The 18,732-nt window shown below is 37.1% G+C and overlaps 1 protein-coding gene across 2 annotated transcripts in view; it reads left to right on the top strand.

The window, feature by feature from the left end:
- The window catches only part of COL21A1 (collagen type XXI alpha 1 chain), a 163,733-nt gene that overhangs the window by 94,115 nt on the left and 50,886 nt on the right, over nucleotides 1-18,732 (top strand). For both annotated transcript variants that reach the window (XM_031434482.2, XM_031434488.2), the window contains 4 exons: nucleotides 8,332-8,385; nucleotides 8,852-8,909; nucleotides 9,482-9,531; nucleotides 9,655-9,708. In XM_031434482.2, coding sequence (XP_031290342.1) covers nucleotides 8,332-8,385; nucleotides 8,852-8,909; nucleotides 9,482-9,531; nucleotides 9,655-9,708 — 216 coding nt within the window. The remainder of the gene's footprint in view (nucleotides 1-8,331; nucleotides 8,386-8,851; nucleotides 8,910-9,481; nucleotides 9,532-9,654; nucleotides 9,709-18,732) is intronic.

The raw sequence follows: 18,732 nt of genomic DNA, 5'->3' as shown, positions 1-18,732 counted from the left end.
GTTTGGTCCCTGGTACAGGGTCTTTCTCACGTAAGCTGTTTCTTTAACATCCTCACAAATTGCCTGATTCGAAGGTGGAGGGGGTATATAAGTGTATGTATGTTTGAGTGAATATACTTAGGAATGGATGAATGAATATCTTAATTTATTTTTTTGCCATTACTTGGGTTTTAGAGACCAAAGATAAAAAGGAGGCTTTTTATTTGTTCATCTTAAAAGAGTTGGAGTAAAATATCTTATTTAAAAATAAAGAGCCGTAATGTGTCTGCTGCGTCTTTAACAGCTCTGTCGTGATGGGTCGTTGCGCTGCCTTGAAAAGAGAAGTGTGTGAATTTTACAAAGCCGTGCTTCTGTGGACTCAGATAGAGTGCGCAAGGTCTATGTTTATGTAAAGTTCTCTGTTTTCAGTCCAGTGCTGATTTCGTGCAGAGTTGTTTCCTGCAGTCCGTTGTCGGGGCGTAAGCTCTGGTTGATGCAGCCCCTGTGGGGGCAAAGTCACCACGTGCTGCTGTCTGAGTCCCTGCCCCCCATTCCGTGTGGCTGCAGGGAATTCTTTATCCAGGTCTACAGTCCCTTTGTGAGTAAGTTAAGCCTTTTCCTTGGTTCTTCCTCCATCGTGCAGTTTCTTAACTTTCAGAAAAGAGGAAAACACACCCCGGTGATGGTCTTGACTTGTGGGAGCTCAGGGCACTTTTTCCGGGCATCGCACCATAGCCTTTGGGGACTGTTCCACACAGTGTGTTCTCTGTTAGGATATTTTCCCAGAATAAATTTCCATCTTGTGGATTTCCTCCGAAAACTCCCATAGTAGGAATTTCCACTTAAGATAATTAAAATGACATGTACTTTCTTGCCGACTGTGACATTTGTTCCTCAGACAACAGAATGTGTATAGATTTTGCAGGGGTCCCCCACCCCAAATTTACAAAATTTACGAATTTACAAAATTGGTTACTCATTTTATAACATGCCTTAAGGCTATTCTTTGGATGCTAAGAAATACTTTTAGGACTTCCAAACACTTCCTCAGCTTGTATGTTTAAATTGTGTGGAGAAACATATTTTGTTAAGACTTACATTCGGCTGTGTTGGTTAACTGATACGTATTTACAGGTTTTCTCATTGAGTATTCTGGGGAAACAGGAAATATTAATAATTTATGTTTTTTATTGAAGTATAGTTGATTTACAATGCTGTGTTAATTTCTGGTATACAGCATAGTGACTCATTCATACATTTATACATATATTCCTTTTCATTCCTTTTCCATTAGAGGCCATTACAAGATACTGAATATAGTTCCCTGTGTAATAGCATCGGATCTTGTTGTTTATCTAATAATTTACGTTCCAATTTAGCCAGACCTTGTACAAACTCATCACTTGGGTTTTCTGGGTTTAAGACATAAAATCTATTAATTCTCCCTGAGGTTTCACTATGGAACAAATGATGCGTTCTGTATGGTTTCTTCGTTAGAGCACTGAGCGTCTGAGTTGTCCTTTGAGGACCTCATTGTTCCGTGGCTCTCAGCATCGGTCCCTGAACATCCTGTGCTGCGTGTCAGCCGTTCTTATGTGCACAAGCCCTGTGACCTGCGCTTCGAAAGGCAAACAATGAAGTGGTATTGCAGGATATCTGTCACGCAGTTGGTTAGACTCCAGGAACTTCAATATACACGCTGAAACAACAGTAATAAAGGACCAAGTATGAGGGTTGTTTGGGGCGGATACGTTAACATTTAGCATATTAGTGGCTTTTCTTCTTGCAGTGTATCTGAAGACACACAATTTTTTTTTTCTTAAATTAACACAAAGCCAAGAGCAACCTAAGAGGGAGAAATGGAACTGGCTTGGTAAAGTGGCCACTATTTTTCCTTCTTTCTCAAACAGGGAGAGTGATCTACCCATGATGCTGTCTGGTGGCACCATGGCCCAGACACAGGTGTACGTCTGTGTGTGTGTGTGTATCTCTGTCTGTGTGTGTTGTGGGGTGAGGAGGCTTAATGCAGTTACGGGTTCCAGGCTGTGCTCGGAGTTCAGACTGCTTAAACCTCCTAGTCATGCTTCTTAATCTCTTCTTTAAAATTATTTATTTATTCATTTATTTATTTATTTATGATTGAAGTATAGTCAGTTACAATGTGTCAATTTCTGGTGTACAGCACGATGTCCCAGTCATGCATACACATACATATATTTATTTTCATATATTCTTAATCCCTTTAAACGTGGTTTTCAAAATCTAGAAAGTGAGGCTCCTAAGCATCTCTTCGTAGCCTTGTTGTAAAGACTCCATAAGGCCGTGCCTGTGAATGGCCAAAATTCAACACCAGATTAGTGATGGTGAAGGGGATGATGACGACATTGACGATTTGCTTCTTGGGACCGCCGTCCTCCTGATTCCCTAAGGCCACCGTTTTGGCAATACCTTTAGTTTATCCTTCGTCGTTTCCCTAAATGCTGAAGTGCCCATCTGAAGCGATCTGACAGGCGTTCCCTAGACCTCTTGCCGCTACATTTACCCTCTTGGCTGTGTCTGCGCCTATACTCCACCCTCTTTCTGGTTAATATGCATGAACTATCCATGTGTAATGGACACTGAAAATTACAAAACATTGCTGAAATAGATGAAAGAAAACCTACACTGGTGGCGTGCAATGCCACGTTGACATACTTCCCCACTTTGAATAAGGGGCGGACTTGCGGACTCGCTTTCAAGGTGAAATGCCAGGAGAGAGAAGGCTCATGGTCCTTCTTTTCCATGTGCACCTGTGAGATTTTTCTGTCATGTCTCAAAAGTAGAGGTTTTAAGAAAGAAAGAAAAAAGCTTTCTCAAAGGAGGAGGAGAGAGAGTTCTGTGGATCACAGATCATCCAACTTTTAAGCTGCAAAATCTTTCCAGTGGAAGACGTTGGGGAATATAGTCCCATATATACGTATGAAGTATACGCTGTGCTAGTGAACAAAGCCAGTGTGCACTGAAAACAGACACATGTCGAGGAATTTTAAAAGAAAGATTTTAAAAAATATTAGTTTTCAAATGAACAACAGGGAACTACCGTGGATCACAAGGGAACAATATTCAATATCTTGTAATAGCCTATAATGGAAAAGAATCTGAAAAAGAATATATATGTATGTGTGTGTAACTGAATCACTTTGCTCTACACCTGACACTAACACAACATTGTAAAGCAACTATACTTTAATAAAAAAATTAGTTTTCATATTCTATTGGTACTCAAATACATAATCTCGACTTCACTTTGGAGACTGGGAGTCTGGATCAACTTGTGAGATGGACAGGCACATCAAAGAAGGCATGTTCATCTCTCATGAAAGCTTTGGAGGCAACCTGTAGAAAATGGAACCATTTTACTGTAAATCGTGGATTCTTACTGATTCTAATCTCTTGTCAACTCAGATGGAACCAAGAGTGTGATTCCCTGAAGTAATTATTTTTTTGGAATTATCTTGGAGGATTCAAGAGTGTTTATTATTTTTTAGAAAATGAAAATATTTTGTATATTCAGTAAGTTATCATGAATCACAAGCAAGACATCAGCTAGAAGAGAGCAGGTTTTGCTGCAGTAAAAAAAAATCCCAAATGCCTGTGCCTTAAAACAAAACCGGTTCTTGCTCATAAAACTACATGCTAATTAGCAGCGGTAAGGGGTCCTCCACTGTCCTCTCAGGAAGTTTCACTGTCTAGGTTATAACTAATCATGGTAGCAGGTGCCCAGAGAATCAAACAGTGGCCCTGAAACCACTTCCATTCACCTTTAATTAGCCAGAGCAAAATTTGTAAACCACAGCAATGTCCAGAGTCAGGAAAGTGTGATGCCCCCATATGCTTGGATGTAGAGAGAATCTGGGCACTTAATAAATAGTGATCATATCTGTGACAAAATAGGAATGAATCGGAATGGATTTCTTTTGTCAAAGATGTTAGGATCTAATCAAGCACATAACACATACAAAGTAACTGTATGTTAAGTGCCAAAGAAGAGAGTTGAGTAAAACTCTCTAGGAGTTTAGAGGGAAGTTGAAAATTCAAAAAGGTTTCCTGGAAGGAACTAGAAACAGAAAGTTAATCACAGTTACAGATGATAGGGGTTCTTACCCAATTTAAGAAATTGTTAACTTAGGAATGTTGTGGTTCCTTACTGTCGTGTGTGTGTGTGTGTGTGTGTGTGTGTGTGTTTGTGTGTCATTAACAAGACTGTAATGAACATCTTTTTATATATTTCTCAGTACATTTTTCTGAGTGTGTCCATAGGAAAATTTCCCAGAAGTGGAATTGATTATAGAATCAATGGGTTAAATTTCTAATTAAACTTTGATGAAAATTGCCTGTTTACCTCCCAGAAAGCTTGTACTCCAGCAATGACTGTGTGGAATTATCTTTCCTCAGACTTTTATTAGCACTGAATTTCATGAATGTTTCTAATTTTCAGCGATGTAACTTGAAAATGCTACTGGTTTGATTTGCAATTCTTTATTAGTAAGTAAGGTAAAGTACCTTGTCATGTGGTTTTTGGAAATATTGTTACTTCTCTGTAGTTTCCTTTTTATTCATACCCATTTTTTTTTCCTACTGGGCTGTTCATCTTTTTAAAAATTTTTTTTTATATGCATGTCATAAATTGTGTGAAAATATTTTTTCTTGGCTTATATTATGTGTTTTGATCTGGTTTTTAGAATTTTAGCCATATAGAAAATTTATATGTATTTTTATATATATAAAGTTTTTTTTTCTCCTGTGTTTGTTTCTGTATAGGAAAGTTCAATGTGAACATTTTGAATATAATTATTCATGATTTTATTTTTATAATTTTTATTATTTTATATTTTAACCTTAAAATATTTGATATTTGGAGTAGTTAGATGAGCATTTGTATTTTTCCCTTTCTTTTTCTAAAGGATAGCCAGTTGCTACAACAGGGTTTGTGAAATTTCATTTTTTTCTCCATGTATTTGAAAAGCCATCATTATCACTAAATTTCCATTTTCATTTGGATCCGGTGTTTTTGACTTTCCATTCTGTTCCATTTATCTGTCTACATCTTCCCCACTGCCAAATTATTTAATTATTGTCACTTCATAATATGATTTAATATTGGCAGGCCTGGTCCTTGCTCAGTATTCTTTATGATCAAAATTTTCCTGGCCATTCTTGCATGCTTATTTTTCCAGATAAAGCTCAGTATTGTTTCTTCAATTTTTTAGAAATTCCTATATACATTTTAATTAGGATTCCTTTGAGTTTATGGACTAATTTTAAAAACACTGACATAATTTCAATGCTGAGTTTTCCTGCTCAAGAGTAGGCTTTATCTTTCTTTTTATTTTGATCTTGAAACTTGATGGAATACTACTAAAATTCTTTTGTACTGTGGGGAATTCACTGATGCTCAGAGGTCTCCAGTGAAATGACCCAACCAGACCGTATTGTAGTGAAGCTAGTCAATGAACAGTCCTCACTGGGAGCTTATTGTCAGCTTCCAATGAGCTGATAATCAGGAACCGTCAAATATCTTAGGAGAGTTAAAGATCAACAAAAAATCTTAGAAGTAACTGATACAAGGCTTGGAGAGGAAGACTTGAGAAAACTTAGCCATTAATGCCCTCAGAGAAGCAGAATCCCTGACGACCCCGCTTCAGCTGTGCTTCTCTGTGGGGAGTGATGGGTCCGCAGGGCCAGCCTAGAGGCACACATGTAGCCCATGACCCCATGTAGACCACACTCCTGGGCCCTGGCACTCCCTGCAGAAATCACCCCAATCCCATTCCCAGGGTCTGCAGGCCTCTTCTCTGTCCCTGTTCTCCTAGGGCCTTCCAGCACAGTTGTGTGTCTGTCTATATGCTTGGAGGTAACTGAGGGAAGCTTGTCTATGTGACATGTGGATGGGGCTGGGATATGTGGCCTGAGCCCATGTGTACAAGCTGAGGTCCCTGTGCATGAAAGTCTTCCACAGTGCCTAACATCATGGGTGGTGCGGACCACGCCTGGCATCATGGGTGGTGTAGACCACGCCTGGCATCGTGGGTGGTGTAGACCACGCCTGGCATCGTGGGTGGTGTAGACCACGCCTAACATCGTGGGTGGTGTAGACCACGCCTGGCATCGTGGGTGGTGTAGACCACGCCTGGCATCGTGGGTGGTGTAGACCACGCCTGGCATCGTGGGTGGTGTAGACCACGCCTGACATCGTGGGTAGTGTAGACCACGCCTGGCATCATCGTTGTTGTAGACCACGCCTGGCATCGTGGGTAGTGTAGACCACGCCTGGCATCATGGGTAGCGTAGACCACGCCTGACATCATGAGTAGTGTAGAACACACCTGACATCATGGATAGTGTAGATCACGCCTGGTATCATGGATGTTGTAGACCACAGCTGGTATCATGGATAGTGTAGACCACACTGGTGCTTAACATTGTAAAAGTCTGAGACACTGTAAACAAAAGATTCTTCGAGAGGAAAATGCTACAGCCACCACCGCCACCAGCCAAAAAAATATTCCTCATTCCTCATACAAGTGATCAGAATCAGAAAGGCTTCAAACATCTCACTGGTGCCACTGAAATCAAGAAGGGACTGGAGCAGAGCCTTCGAAGGTCTGAAGGAAGAAAATTCCAAATTATACTGGCATATGCAAATAATCAATTATATATGTGATTAGTATAAACACACTTCCCGAAATTGAAGGTCTAAGAAAGTTGTGTCTCATGAATTCCAAGGGAATAAACACAGACAGAACAACAAAGTCTGTGCTGGAACAAATGAGGAGGCTCTGGACATGTTAAAGAATATGAAAATTTCAGTATATATATTTAGAAGAGATTTTGACAGTTGGAGATAGTTTGAGGTTTGATAGTGCAGCAAATTTGTAGGAAATTAAGCAGTCGATCCCCACCACCACCAAAAAAAAAAAAAAAAAAATCAGGCTATTTTTAACTGTAAGAAAAACAAGCATTTGGGCAGGAAAAGGCGAGCTGTCACCATGGTTATGAGTTAGCTGTGACTCTTATTATCATAAATACTGACTACTGATGTAACCAGAGCTGTGATGGAAGGTTCGGGGGATTTGTGCTTCTTAGAAATGGAGATGGGGAGATAGTGTTGGTGGCGTGAGAGATTAATTCTTGTCTTTCATCTTTCACGATGAGCAGTAGATAGGGCTGGAACTGAAAATGTGGTAACCACGTGGTTTGGCGATTTGAACTCAGAGAGAGACGAAATGTCAGAGTGAGAAGAGTTGCCTCTGAAGGGTTCTATGCCTTGAGTAACTATGTCACTCTTTAAAACACATTAATCAATAACCTTTATTAAAAGTAAGATTTTAAAGAATTCCATCAATCAGGTAAATAGTCACAGCCTCCTCTCCCCATACCAGACAAACTAAGAATATCATGAATTGTTTGTACGTAGTGTCTTAATTTGCCTAAATAAGAGGGAATTGACCCAAATCGTGCTGTGCTGGCCACTGGTCTTTTCTTAACTGTGTCTTGACAATTAAGATTTTGAAGCTAAGACAGCTGCACCCAGTATTTCCCACAGAAATAAGTCTTAAAACTATGTCCACTGAATACCAAGCTGTTGTGATTTCTCTCTCCTCTTTCGGAGATCACCATGGACCTTCATCCGCATAGACACATCTGAATAGATACCTACCATGAGTCATTTCCTGAAATCAGCAATTGGAAACAAAACAAAACAAAACAAAACTCCTAGAATGTTTTGAGACTTTCAGCTCAGGGTCTGTCCTTACTGAGCGGGACAGGACCTCAGAGGATGGGTCTCGCCAGAGCGTTGGCACTCAATCATTTCTCTTAACTCCTCTGTCTTAGCACTGTAAGAGCCTGAATATTTTTAGAATGGGTGACTACTCTCTAAGGGTGGGGTCAGGATTGCTGATGAGATTCTCTTGGCCCCAGATACTTCCTGGCTCTGATCATAAGTGAAATCTGGACAAAGGAGGATTAGTTTTTCATAGACCTAGGGTTTTTTCTTTAATTGAAGTATGGTCAGTTGCAGTGTGTCAGTTTCTGGTGGGCAGCCTCATGTCCCGGTCGTACATAAACATACATATATTCGCTTTCACGTTCTTTTTCATTAAAGGTTATTACAAGATACTGAATATAGTTCCCCGTGCTCTACAGAAGAAGCTTGTTTTTTTTAGAGATAGGGTTTTAATATAGTTGTGCCTTTAACTGTTTGCAGACTTATTTCCAATGGATTTCGACAAGAATGAGGTTGAAGAATATACGTTGATTTTTTTTTGGCTGACACGTGTTTTCTTTAATTAATTTCGGTTTTATTTTCAGGGTGACCGTGGGCTTCCTGGCTTTCCTGGGCTTCATGGAATGCCAGGGTCAAAGGTGGGAGAAATCTGTTCTTTTTTAAATTGAGCAATGCCGTGTTTTATTGCGAACTGAAAGTCCTTTATGTGACAAATGTGTTATAAATAAATGCTCATAAATGAATTAAAATAAAGTAAATGATTGGGTTAAGATGAATATCATAGTTTACATAAAGCTTTTGACAGATTTCCTCTAAAGTTTTCATTAATCTTACAGATTTTAAAATTTGATTAGCAAGTTTCACAATATATATAAATTCTCTTAACTATAAGCCTTATAGTATAAGCCTCCGTTATAGAAACAAATGTCTTTGCTTTTCTTTGTAAAGCCTGGAAAATAGGACTTTCCAAGTTTGTAAGGAAACTTTATTTTATTTTGATATTGGCTTATCTATTGTTTATAATTGGTGGTGTATTTTTTCTTTAATATGTAAGAGAAATATTCACCTTCCTCTAAAATTCAGGATATATCTTTTGTCTTTTAGGGTGAAATGGGCCCCAAAGGAGATAAAGGATTACCTGGATTTTATGGAAAAAAGGGAAGTATAGATCACAAAACAAAGTGTCCATATTGAACCTTCCGTGTAATGGAAATAGAAAATTTGAATTTCAAGCCCAGCCCACTGTTGCAGCAATTAGCTTTGTTCACCTTTCTCAGGGGATTTATTCAGAACAATGAAAAAATGGAAAAATACCTGGTACCTGTCATGCATGGGGTTCTATAAGAATACTTTGTGTTATTGATCCTTCTGAACTTTAAAAATATTTACAGAGAGAGTTAGAGAGTCTTTGAACGTGTCCGCTGAGAATTCTGTTTTTTCACGTTGAAGGGGCATTATGTTCTTTCTGTATTTAAGATTTGCATCGCTCGTTAGTTTTGCCCAGATGTGGCTTCTGTGTTGAGATGCTTGTCACAGTTCTGCATCCATCTTCCTCTCAATGTCTTGTGGTGTAACAGTGCTTTCCCCAAAGCTGCCGGGCCAACACAAGCTCTGTAGTTCCCTGAGCTCTCACTACGAAGGGAAGTTGGCTTACTTTCCTGTTTAAGTGTGCGCTGCGATTTTAAAACATTACTGTAAGCGTTGTTGTTAAGTGTTTGCTTTGAATACAGGGAGCCAAAGGTGAAAAGGGGAGTGATGGCTTTCCTGGCCTTCCTGGACGTGCTGTGAGTTTGATAGAAAAAGTTCTTAAGTGTTTTACTTTACATAAAATTTATCCTATACTATCTTACTCTAAAAAGAAAAGTTAGGACAAAAATATATTAATATCCATGTATTTTTTTTTTCAGGGAGAACCAGGAAGACATGGGAAGGATGGACTAATGGGTAGCCCCGGTTTCAAGGTATTTACAAAAAAAAGATTTCTGTAACTTGTGAGTGAACATGAGAAAAATGTACAGATATTAGACTTCTTTACATGTGAGTCTGGTATAAAATTAATGACCTAAAATTGTTTTAGAGTAATAGAAAAACTATCCTAAATTTATTTTGAGTCTATCGTGCTGTGTTAGAAATAAAATCCCAGGATATCAGAAAGTTGAGTTTGTTTGACGAGCCATTCAGATGGGTTGGTTTGGTGGGTTGGAGGCAGTGGAACTTAGCTCTGTCTCTCAAGGGATTCAGATTTTTTCCAGAGGGTAGAGGGCTGAACCTTTAACCCTGACAACATTTGTGCTATGAGTGCGGAGGAATTAAAGCACAGTGCCCAGCATTCCCCAATCCTGAAAACTCAAAGATACATTCCCTTATAATGGTGGGTGAACACCATCTTATTCTTACATAAAGAAACTCTTTGGGGTCAATTATCAAATAGAAATGGCTTATCAAATCAAAGAACTTTGGGTATATATATACATTCAAGTCAGTGCATCTGGAATGAGCCAACAGTCCACATCACTGTCCTACTGTAAGTTTTTTTTGGATCCCCGAGGAGAGACTGTGTAATCCACATCAGCCAATGAGGCCACTTGGTCAAGCACTGCAGTTAGAGATGTCATTATGTTTCCTAAAGGGCAGCGCTTTGAAGGCCAAACTTGCTCAGAAATTCAGTCCAGATTTTCTTGATCTATAGTTGTTTTCTCTCCCTTTGGAAAAATTGTCTATTTTTTTTTTTAACTTAAGGGTTATGGAAGTTCTCCAAACATCAATGATTCCTTAAAGGTTATAGGTAGTGCTTCCCGAATGTAAAATACTGGGGCCCATTGTAGAGAACTCAAGTCATGTGTTGTTGATGTATTTCGCTGGTTTTGTAGTTTATTTCCCACTTGTTTGCTGATGATTGATATTTATTGATACTTACTAGGTGCTGAACATACAGAAGAGAATAAAACTCTTCTGGCGTTTGTAATCTATTCTCTCTCGACATTAGAGATCTCAGATTCTTCTCCTTACCTGCAAATTAGGCATTCATCAAACTCAGTGTTTCTTTGTCATCTCTTCAGAAGCCCATGTGTCCCAAGAAATGAGATCAGACTTTTTTTTGGAGTAGCAGAGTTTAGAGAATAGAACCGAGGTTGGATTTCCACCTCTCAGTGACTTTTTCTAACTAGTTGTATGTCCTTTGCCAAATTCTTTGACCTTCAGTGTTCTCCATTTCAAAAATGGAGTGAATGTTACCTACTTACAGTAACCGAGTTACTTGCCTGAGTCAGATAAAGCAGTATCTGGCAGAGAATAAATGTTCAGTAAGGAATTGGTTTATTTGCCTATTTTTTTAATTTGAACATAGCTCTCAGATCCCTTTTTGAGCTTAAAGGAAAAAACCCTCACTTTATTGAGCTATGATTGGCACACAAAAAGTGGTACATATTTTAGTGTATACAGCTTAGGGAGTTTGTACATAAGTACATGCCATGAAACCATCACCACAATCAATGTCATAAACGTATCTGTCACCTCGAAAAATTTCCTTCCTCCCTCTTTATTTATTTATGATTTTGTGATAAGAACACTTAACATAAGATCAACCCTATTAACTATACTGTCTTTAGATTTTACAATACAGTATTGTCATCCCTAGACACTAAGCTGTACTGTACAGTAGACCTGTAGGATTTACTCATTTTGCATAATTGAATCATTATATCTCTTGCCCAACACTTCCCTGTTTCCCCCTCCCCCAGCCCCCGACAACAGCCATTCTATTCTCTGTTTCTGTGAGTTTGGCTGTTTTAGAAGTGGGATCGTGTAATATTTGTCATTTGGCATCTGGCTTCTTCCACTGAGCATCTGTCCTCCAGGCTCATCCATGTTGCTGAAAGTGATGAGATTTCCTTCTTTTTTTTGAGGCTGAAAAATTCCTGTGTGTGTTTATTTATGTCTGTATCACATTTTCTGTATTCATTCATCTGTCGATGGACATTGATGTTTCTTTCCTGTCTTGGCTGTTGTGAATAAAGCTACGGTCAGCATGGGAGTTTAGCTATCTCTTCAAGATTTCCGTTCCTTTTGGTGTATACCCAGCAGTGATATTGCCAGATAATATGATAGTTCTTTTTTTAATTCTTTAAGGAGACTCCGTACTGTTTTCCATCGTGGCTGTGCCAGTTTTTATTCTTACAACAGTTTACAAGGGTTCCAATTTCTCCAAATTCTCAACAACATTATTTTTTTTGCCAAAGCCCCTCATGTGTAAGAAGTGATATCTCACTGTGGTGTTGATTTGCATTTCCCTGATGATTAGTAATGTTGAGTGCATCATATACTTGTTGGTCATTTGTATGACTTCTTGGAGAAATGACTGTTCAGTTCCTTTGCCCATTTTTAAATGGGTTATTTGGTTTTTTTTTTTCCATTGGATTGTAGGAATTCCTTATATATTTTGTATATTAATCCTTTATCAGATATATGGCTACCAATATTTTCTTCCTTTCTGTATGTTTTCTTTTCCTTTCCTGTTTTCTCTTTCTTGCTTGCTTGCTTGCTTGCTTGCTTTCGAAGTACAGTCAGTTACAGTGTATCAATTTCTGGTGCACAGTGTAGTGTCCCAGTCATGCACATACATGCACGTATTTGTCTTTTCCTTGTGTTGATGGTTTCCTTTGTTGTGCAGAAGCTTTGCAGTTTGATATAAACCCTCTTGTCCACTTTTCCTTTTGTCATTTGTGCTTTTGGTTCAGTAATTGAACATATGAAGATTAGGATTCCTTTTTTATTTATTTTAAAAATGCCATTGGGATTTTGGTAGGAATTACATTGAGTCTGTAAATTATTTGTGGTGGTATAAACATTTTAACAATATAAAGTTTTCCAATCCATGAACTAGAGAAGTCATTCCATTTATTTGTGTCTTTAATTTCTTTCATCAGTGTTTTGCAGTTTTCAGTGTACAATCTTTCACCTTTTTGCTTTAGTTTATTCCTAACTATGACTTTTGATGCTTTTATGAATGGAAGTGGGCATCCTTGCCTTGTTCCTGATCTTAGAGGGAAATCCATCAGCTTTTCACCACTGACTATGATGTTAGCTGTGGGCTTTTCATGTATCTGTGGCCTTCATTGTGTTGAGATAAGCTGCTTCTGTCCCTAGTTTGTTGAGAGTTTTTATCAAGAAATGGTGTTGAACTCTGTCAAATGCTTTTTCTGCATCTTTTGAGGTGACCGTGTGATTTTTATCTTCATTCTATTAATGTGGTGTATCACATTGATTTGCATATTCTGAACCATTTTTGCTTCCCAGGGATAAATCCCACTTGATCACAATGTATGGTCCTTTTAATGTGTTGTTGGATTCAGTTTGCTAATATTTGTTGGGAATTTTTGCACGTTTGATCATCAAGGATGCTGCCCTGTAGTCTTCTTTTCTTGTAGAGTCTTGTCTGGTTTTAGTGTCAAGCTGATACCAGACTCATAAAATGAGTTTGGATGCGTTCTCTCTTCTTCTACTAAGTATATAATCTCCCTTATTTGTCATCAGTCTGTTCAGGCTTTCAATTTCTTCTTAATTCAGTCTTGGTAGATGATTTGTTTCTAGGAATGTATCTATTCCTTCTAGTTTGTCCCATTTGTTGGCATATAATTATTCATAATAGTCCCTTTGATCTTTTAATAAAATTTCTGTGGCATCATTTGTAATGTCTTCCCTTCTGTTTCTGATTTTGCGTCTCCTTTTTTTTTCTTAGTCTCACTAAGGATTTGCCCATTTTTTTAAAAAAAATCAGCCCTAGCTTTATCTATTTTTACTGTTGTTTTTCTATTTTCTGCTTCATTTATTTTTACTCTAATCAGTTATTTCTGTCCTTCTGCTAGTTTGGACTTAGTTTGTTCTTTTTCTAGTTCCTTGCCCTTTCTGAGATTAATCTGGTTGGCATATTCACATACCCACAGGTGTAAACTCAAGTTCACCCTTTCTAAACAGCTTATCAATCAATAAGTCAAATATCATACAGTTTACTCATTTAATGTGTACAATTCAATGGTTTTTAAAAATTAAATTTACAGAGATACTCAATCATCACTACAGTCTAATTTTAGAACATTTTCATCACCATGAAAAGAAACCCTGTACCCATTAGTGGTCACACTGTGTTTCCTCCCAGCCCTACTCAAACTCTTATCCATTTTCTGTCTCTATGGATTTGCCCATTATGAACAGTTCATATAAACTGCATGATACAATATGTGGGCTTTTGTGGCTTAACCTCTTGGCTGACCATAACATATCTGAGGCTCATCTATGTTTTGGCTTATATTAGTATTTCCTTCCTTTTTTTATTACTGATAATACTTGATTGTATGACTATATACATTTTATTCATTCATCAGTTGATAGACATTTGGGTTGTTTATATTTTTGGCTATTACACACGTACAAGTTTTGCATGGACATATGTGTTTCATTTCTCATAAGTATATTTCTACTAGTGGAATGGTGGCACTTGTAACTATGTTTAATATTTTGAGGTCAGTTCACTCTTGGTATTTGCTTTCCTGAGAGGTACATGCTACGCTTTATTTTTAACCTTGGTTATGACCACCATTTCTGAGTAGTGTGGACTTAATTAGGTTAATTCCTTCTTGTCTATTTGTAATTTTTTCCTGGAGTCATTCACAATTTTTTTTAAGTCTATTTAGTTAAAAAATAGACTTTATTTTTTCAAGCAGTTTCAGATTCACATCAAAACCAATCAGAAAGTCCAGAGTTCACATATGCCCCTGTCTGCTCCCCACCGTAGATTTCCACAATCAACTTCCCACACCAGAGTGGTACCTATTTTTTAAAAATATATTTTTATTGAAGTACAGTCAGTTTACAATGTTGTGTCAATTTCTGGTGGTGTACAGCACAATGCTTCAGTCACTTACATTTGTTCTCATATTCTTCTTCACCATAAGTTACGACAAGATATTGAATATAGTTCCCTGTGCTCTACAGTATAAACTTGTTGTTTGTTTATTCTATATATAGTAGTTAGTATCTGAAAAATCTCGAACTCCCAATCTGTCCCTTCCCAACCCCTTCCCCATCTGGTAACCACAAGTTTGTTTTCTATGTCTGTGAATCTGTTTCTGTCTTGTAAATAAGTCTGTTTGTCTTTAAAATTTTTTTTTGACTTTTTTATTGATTTATAATCATTTTACAATGTTGTGTCAAATTCCAGTGTAGAGCACAATTTTTCAGTTATACATGAACACATGTATATTCATTGTCACGTTTTTTTCTCTGTGAGCTACCATAAGATCTTGTATATATTTCCCTGTGCTATACAGTATAATCTTGTTTATCTTTCTACAATTTTGAAATTCCAGTCTATCTCTTCCCACCCCCCGCCCCCTTGGCAACCACAAGTTTATATTCTATGTCTGTGAGTCTATTTCTGTTTTGTATTTATGCTTTGTTTGTTTGGTTTTTTTTCTTTTAGATTCCATATATGAGTGATCTCATACAGTATTTTGCTTTCTCTTTCTGGCTTACTTCACTTAGAATGACATTCTCCAGGAGCATCCATGTTGCTGCAAATGGCGTTATGTTGTCAGTTTTTATGGCTGAATAGTATTCCATTGTATAAATATACCACATCTTATTTATCCAGTCATCTGTTGATGGACATTTAGGCTGTTGAAGCACCTTCACGGGCACATCATTATCACTCAAAGTCCACAGTTTACGTTAGGGTTCACCCTTGGTGTTGTACATTCTGTGGGTTTGGATAAATGTATGATGACACATATCCATCACTATAGCATCATACGGAATAGTTTCACTGCTCTAAAAACCCTCTGTGCTCTGCCTATTTATCTTTTCCTTCCTCCAGCCCTTGGCCACCACTGATCTTTTTACTGTCTCCACAGTCTTCCCTTTTCCAGAACGTCATATAGTTGGAATCATACCGCCTTTTACCTAGTAATACGTGTTTAAGATTCCTCCATGTCTTCTCATGGCTTGAAGGCTCACTTCTTTTTAGTACTGAGTAATAATATTCTTTTGTCTGAGTAGTTTGTATTCCCTCTTTGGAATCTTTAAATAATGAATCGTACCTAATTTTTTTCTGATATTTTTAAAACCTATTTTCTTCCCACTCAACTTTTTGTTTAGAAAATTTTCAATCCTTTTATTTATTTATTTATTTATTTATTTATTTATTTATTTATGTATGTATGTATGTATGTATGTATGTATGTATGTATGTATCATTTTGGAGGGGGAGGTCATTTGGTCTATTTATTTATTATTAGTTTTTTTTTTTTAATGGAGGTGCTCGGGATTGAACCCAGGACCTCATGCATGCTAAGCATGTGCTCTACCACTTCAGCTATACCCTCCCCTCCAGAAATTTTTCAGTCCTACAGAAAATTGAAACATGTAAATATATGAATGTTTATTTCTATAATTTTTTTTGTTGAGTAACCAAAAAGTAAATTGTAGACACTGTGCATTTCTCTCCTATACACTTTAACCTGTATCTCCTAAGAATCCTTTAAATGGTGTTATAATGCCCAAGATATTTAATATCATTACAGTCACATTTTCTCATATGAGCCCATATTCAACATTTTCAAATTGTCCAAAAACTGTCCTAACTCGCCATTTCTTTTGACCTGAGACAATCAAGATACTGATTGATTCATTTGCAGGAATCGTCTCATGCAACTGTTGGGACTCTGGTTTCTGTCACTATAATTTTACCACTCTTGCAATTTCAACTAAATATAATCATACGGTATTTAGTCATCTGGACAGATGACAGTTGTTTTACATTCATCAGTTGATGAGCAGTTGAATTGTTTCCTATATTTGGCATTTGTGAATACTATTCATATGAATATTCTTATGCACATCTGGGTTGGAGGTATTTCCATTTCTCTTGGGTTGGTACCTAGTGGAATTGATGGATTGTATGCTGAGTGTATGTTTAACTTCCTAAGGAAGTTCCGAACAATTTTCCAAAGTGGTTGCGTTCTTCTCTATTCTCATTAGCAATTCATGAGAATTCGTTTTACCACATCCTGCCAAGACTTAATATTTTATATTTGAGCTTTTTTAGTTGGTGTGTGATGGTATCTCATGTGGTTTTAGTTTGCATTTTTCTGATGACTGACAGTGTTGACATCTTTTTATGGGCTTGTTGGCCATTGTATAGCTCCTTTTGGGAAGTGTCTATTCAAAACATTTGACTGTTAAAAAAAAAAAACTTTGAGTTGTTTGTTGTTTTATGAATGAATTGTAAGAGTTCTTTATATGTTCTGGCTATAAATCCTTTATCAGATACATACTGGCAAATGTTTTCCCCTGATCTTTGGATTGCGTTTTATTTTCTTAATGGTGTCTTTTGATGGGAAAAATGTTTAATCTGGACGAAGTATAATTTCTCAAACTTTTTTTTGGTCCATGCCTTTTGTGCCCTATTTAAGAACTTTTCCCTAACTTAAGGTAACAAATTTTCTCCTATCTTCTCTTCTAAAAGAAAATATTTTCAAATCTTCAAAACACTTATATTTAGAATGTTATATTTTCTAAAATTATATCATCTTTGCTTGCAAATTTAGTTCTATGATCCATTTTGATGATTTTAATTTCTGTGCATGGTATGTGGTCATTTTTTTGTTTTCCATTTGGAGACCCAGGTGTTCCAGCACCATTTGTTGAAAAGACTATCATTTCCCATTGACTTACATGAGTATATTTGCCAAATATCAATTGATCAATATATGTGTGAAACAATTTTTGGACTCTTGATCCTATTTCTACTCTATTTTTTCATCAACAACACATTGTCTTGATTACCATAGCTTTAAAATAAATCTTGAAATCAGGTAGTGTAAGTGTATAAATTCGTTTTTCTTTTTTAAATTGTAATGGACAGTCTAGGTCCCTATAAATTTCACATAAACTTTAGTATCAGCTTGAATTTTGTTTTTAAAGGCTTCCTGAGCCTTGTTAAAGAAACTTCTTAGTTTGGAATAATAATAGATTTACAGAAAAGTTGCACATTTGGTACAGAGAAGTTTCCTTATATACCTTACCCAGTTTCTCCTGATACTAACATCTTATATTTCTATGATATATTTGTCAAAATTAAGAAATCAGTGTTGGCACATTTGTGTGAACTGAACTCCATACTTTTGAACTCCATTTAAATTTCTTTAGTTTTCCCACAAATGTCTTTTTTCGATTCCAGGAGCTAATCCAGGATATATACCATGTTGCATTTTGTTTTTGTCATGCCTTGTTAGTGTCCTCTAATCTGTGATAATTTATCAGTCTTTTCTTGCTTGTTATAACTGTGACAGTTTTGAAGAGCATTGTTTAGGTATTTTGTAGAATGTCACTCAACTTGGGTTTGATTAGACTGGAATTCTGTTCTTTTGGGGCAAAGAAGGATAACAGAAGTGAGTGTCTTTCTCATCCTATCAGAGAGTATATACCATCCACATGACTGGTCATCAGTGATGTGAACCTTGATCACTTGGCTATGGTATTACAGTTGACCCTTGAACAACGCAGTGTTTAGGGCAGCTCACCCTCTCCACAGCTGAAAATCCAGGTATAATTTATTGTCAGCTCTCTGTATCTGTGGTTCCTCTGTATTGGATCCAAATCCGTGGATTCAACCAACCAAGGCTCTTATGATATTTACTGTTGAAAAAAATCTGCGTAGAAGTGATGCTTGCAGTTCAAACCCGTTCAAGGATCCACTCTATTTGTCAGGTTTCTCCACCGTGAAGTTACTGCTTTTTTCTTTATACATTCACCTTGAAAGCGAGTCCACAAGTCCAGCCTCTACTCAAAGTGGGGAAGTATATCAACACGGCATGTCATTCCACTGATATAGGTTTTCTTTAATTTATTTCAGCAGTGTTTTATAGTTTTCAGTGTACAGATCTTGTATGTCTTTCGTTAAATTCATACCCAAGTATTATATTTTTTGT

The sequence above is a fragment of the Camelus dromedarius genome, chromosome 19, assembly GCF_036321535.1.
Source record: "Camelus dromedarius isolate mCamDro1 chromosome 19, mCamDro1.pat, whole genome shotgun sequence".
Taxonomy (NCBI): domain Eukaryota; kingdom Metazoa; phylum Chordata; class Mammalia; order Artiodactyla; family Camelidae; genus Camelus; species Camelus dromedarius.
This window is presented reverse-complemented; position numbering and strand designations above follow the sequence as displayed.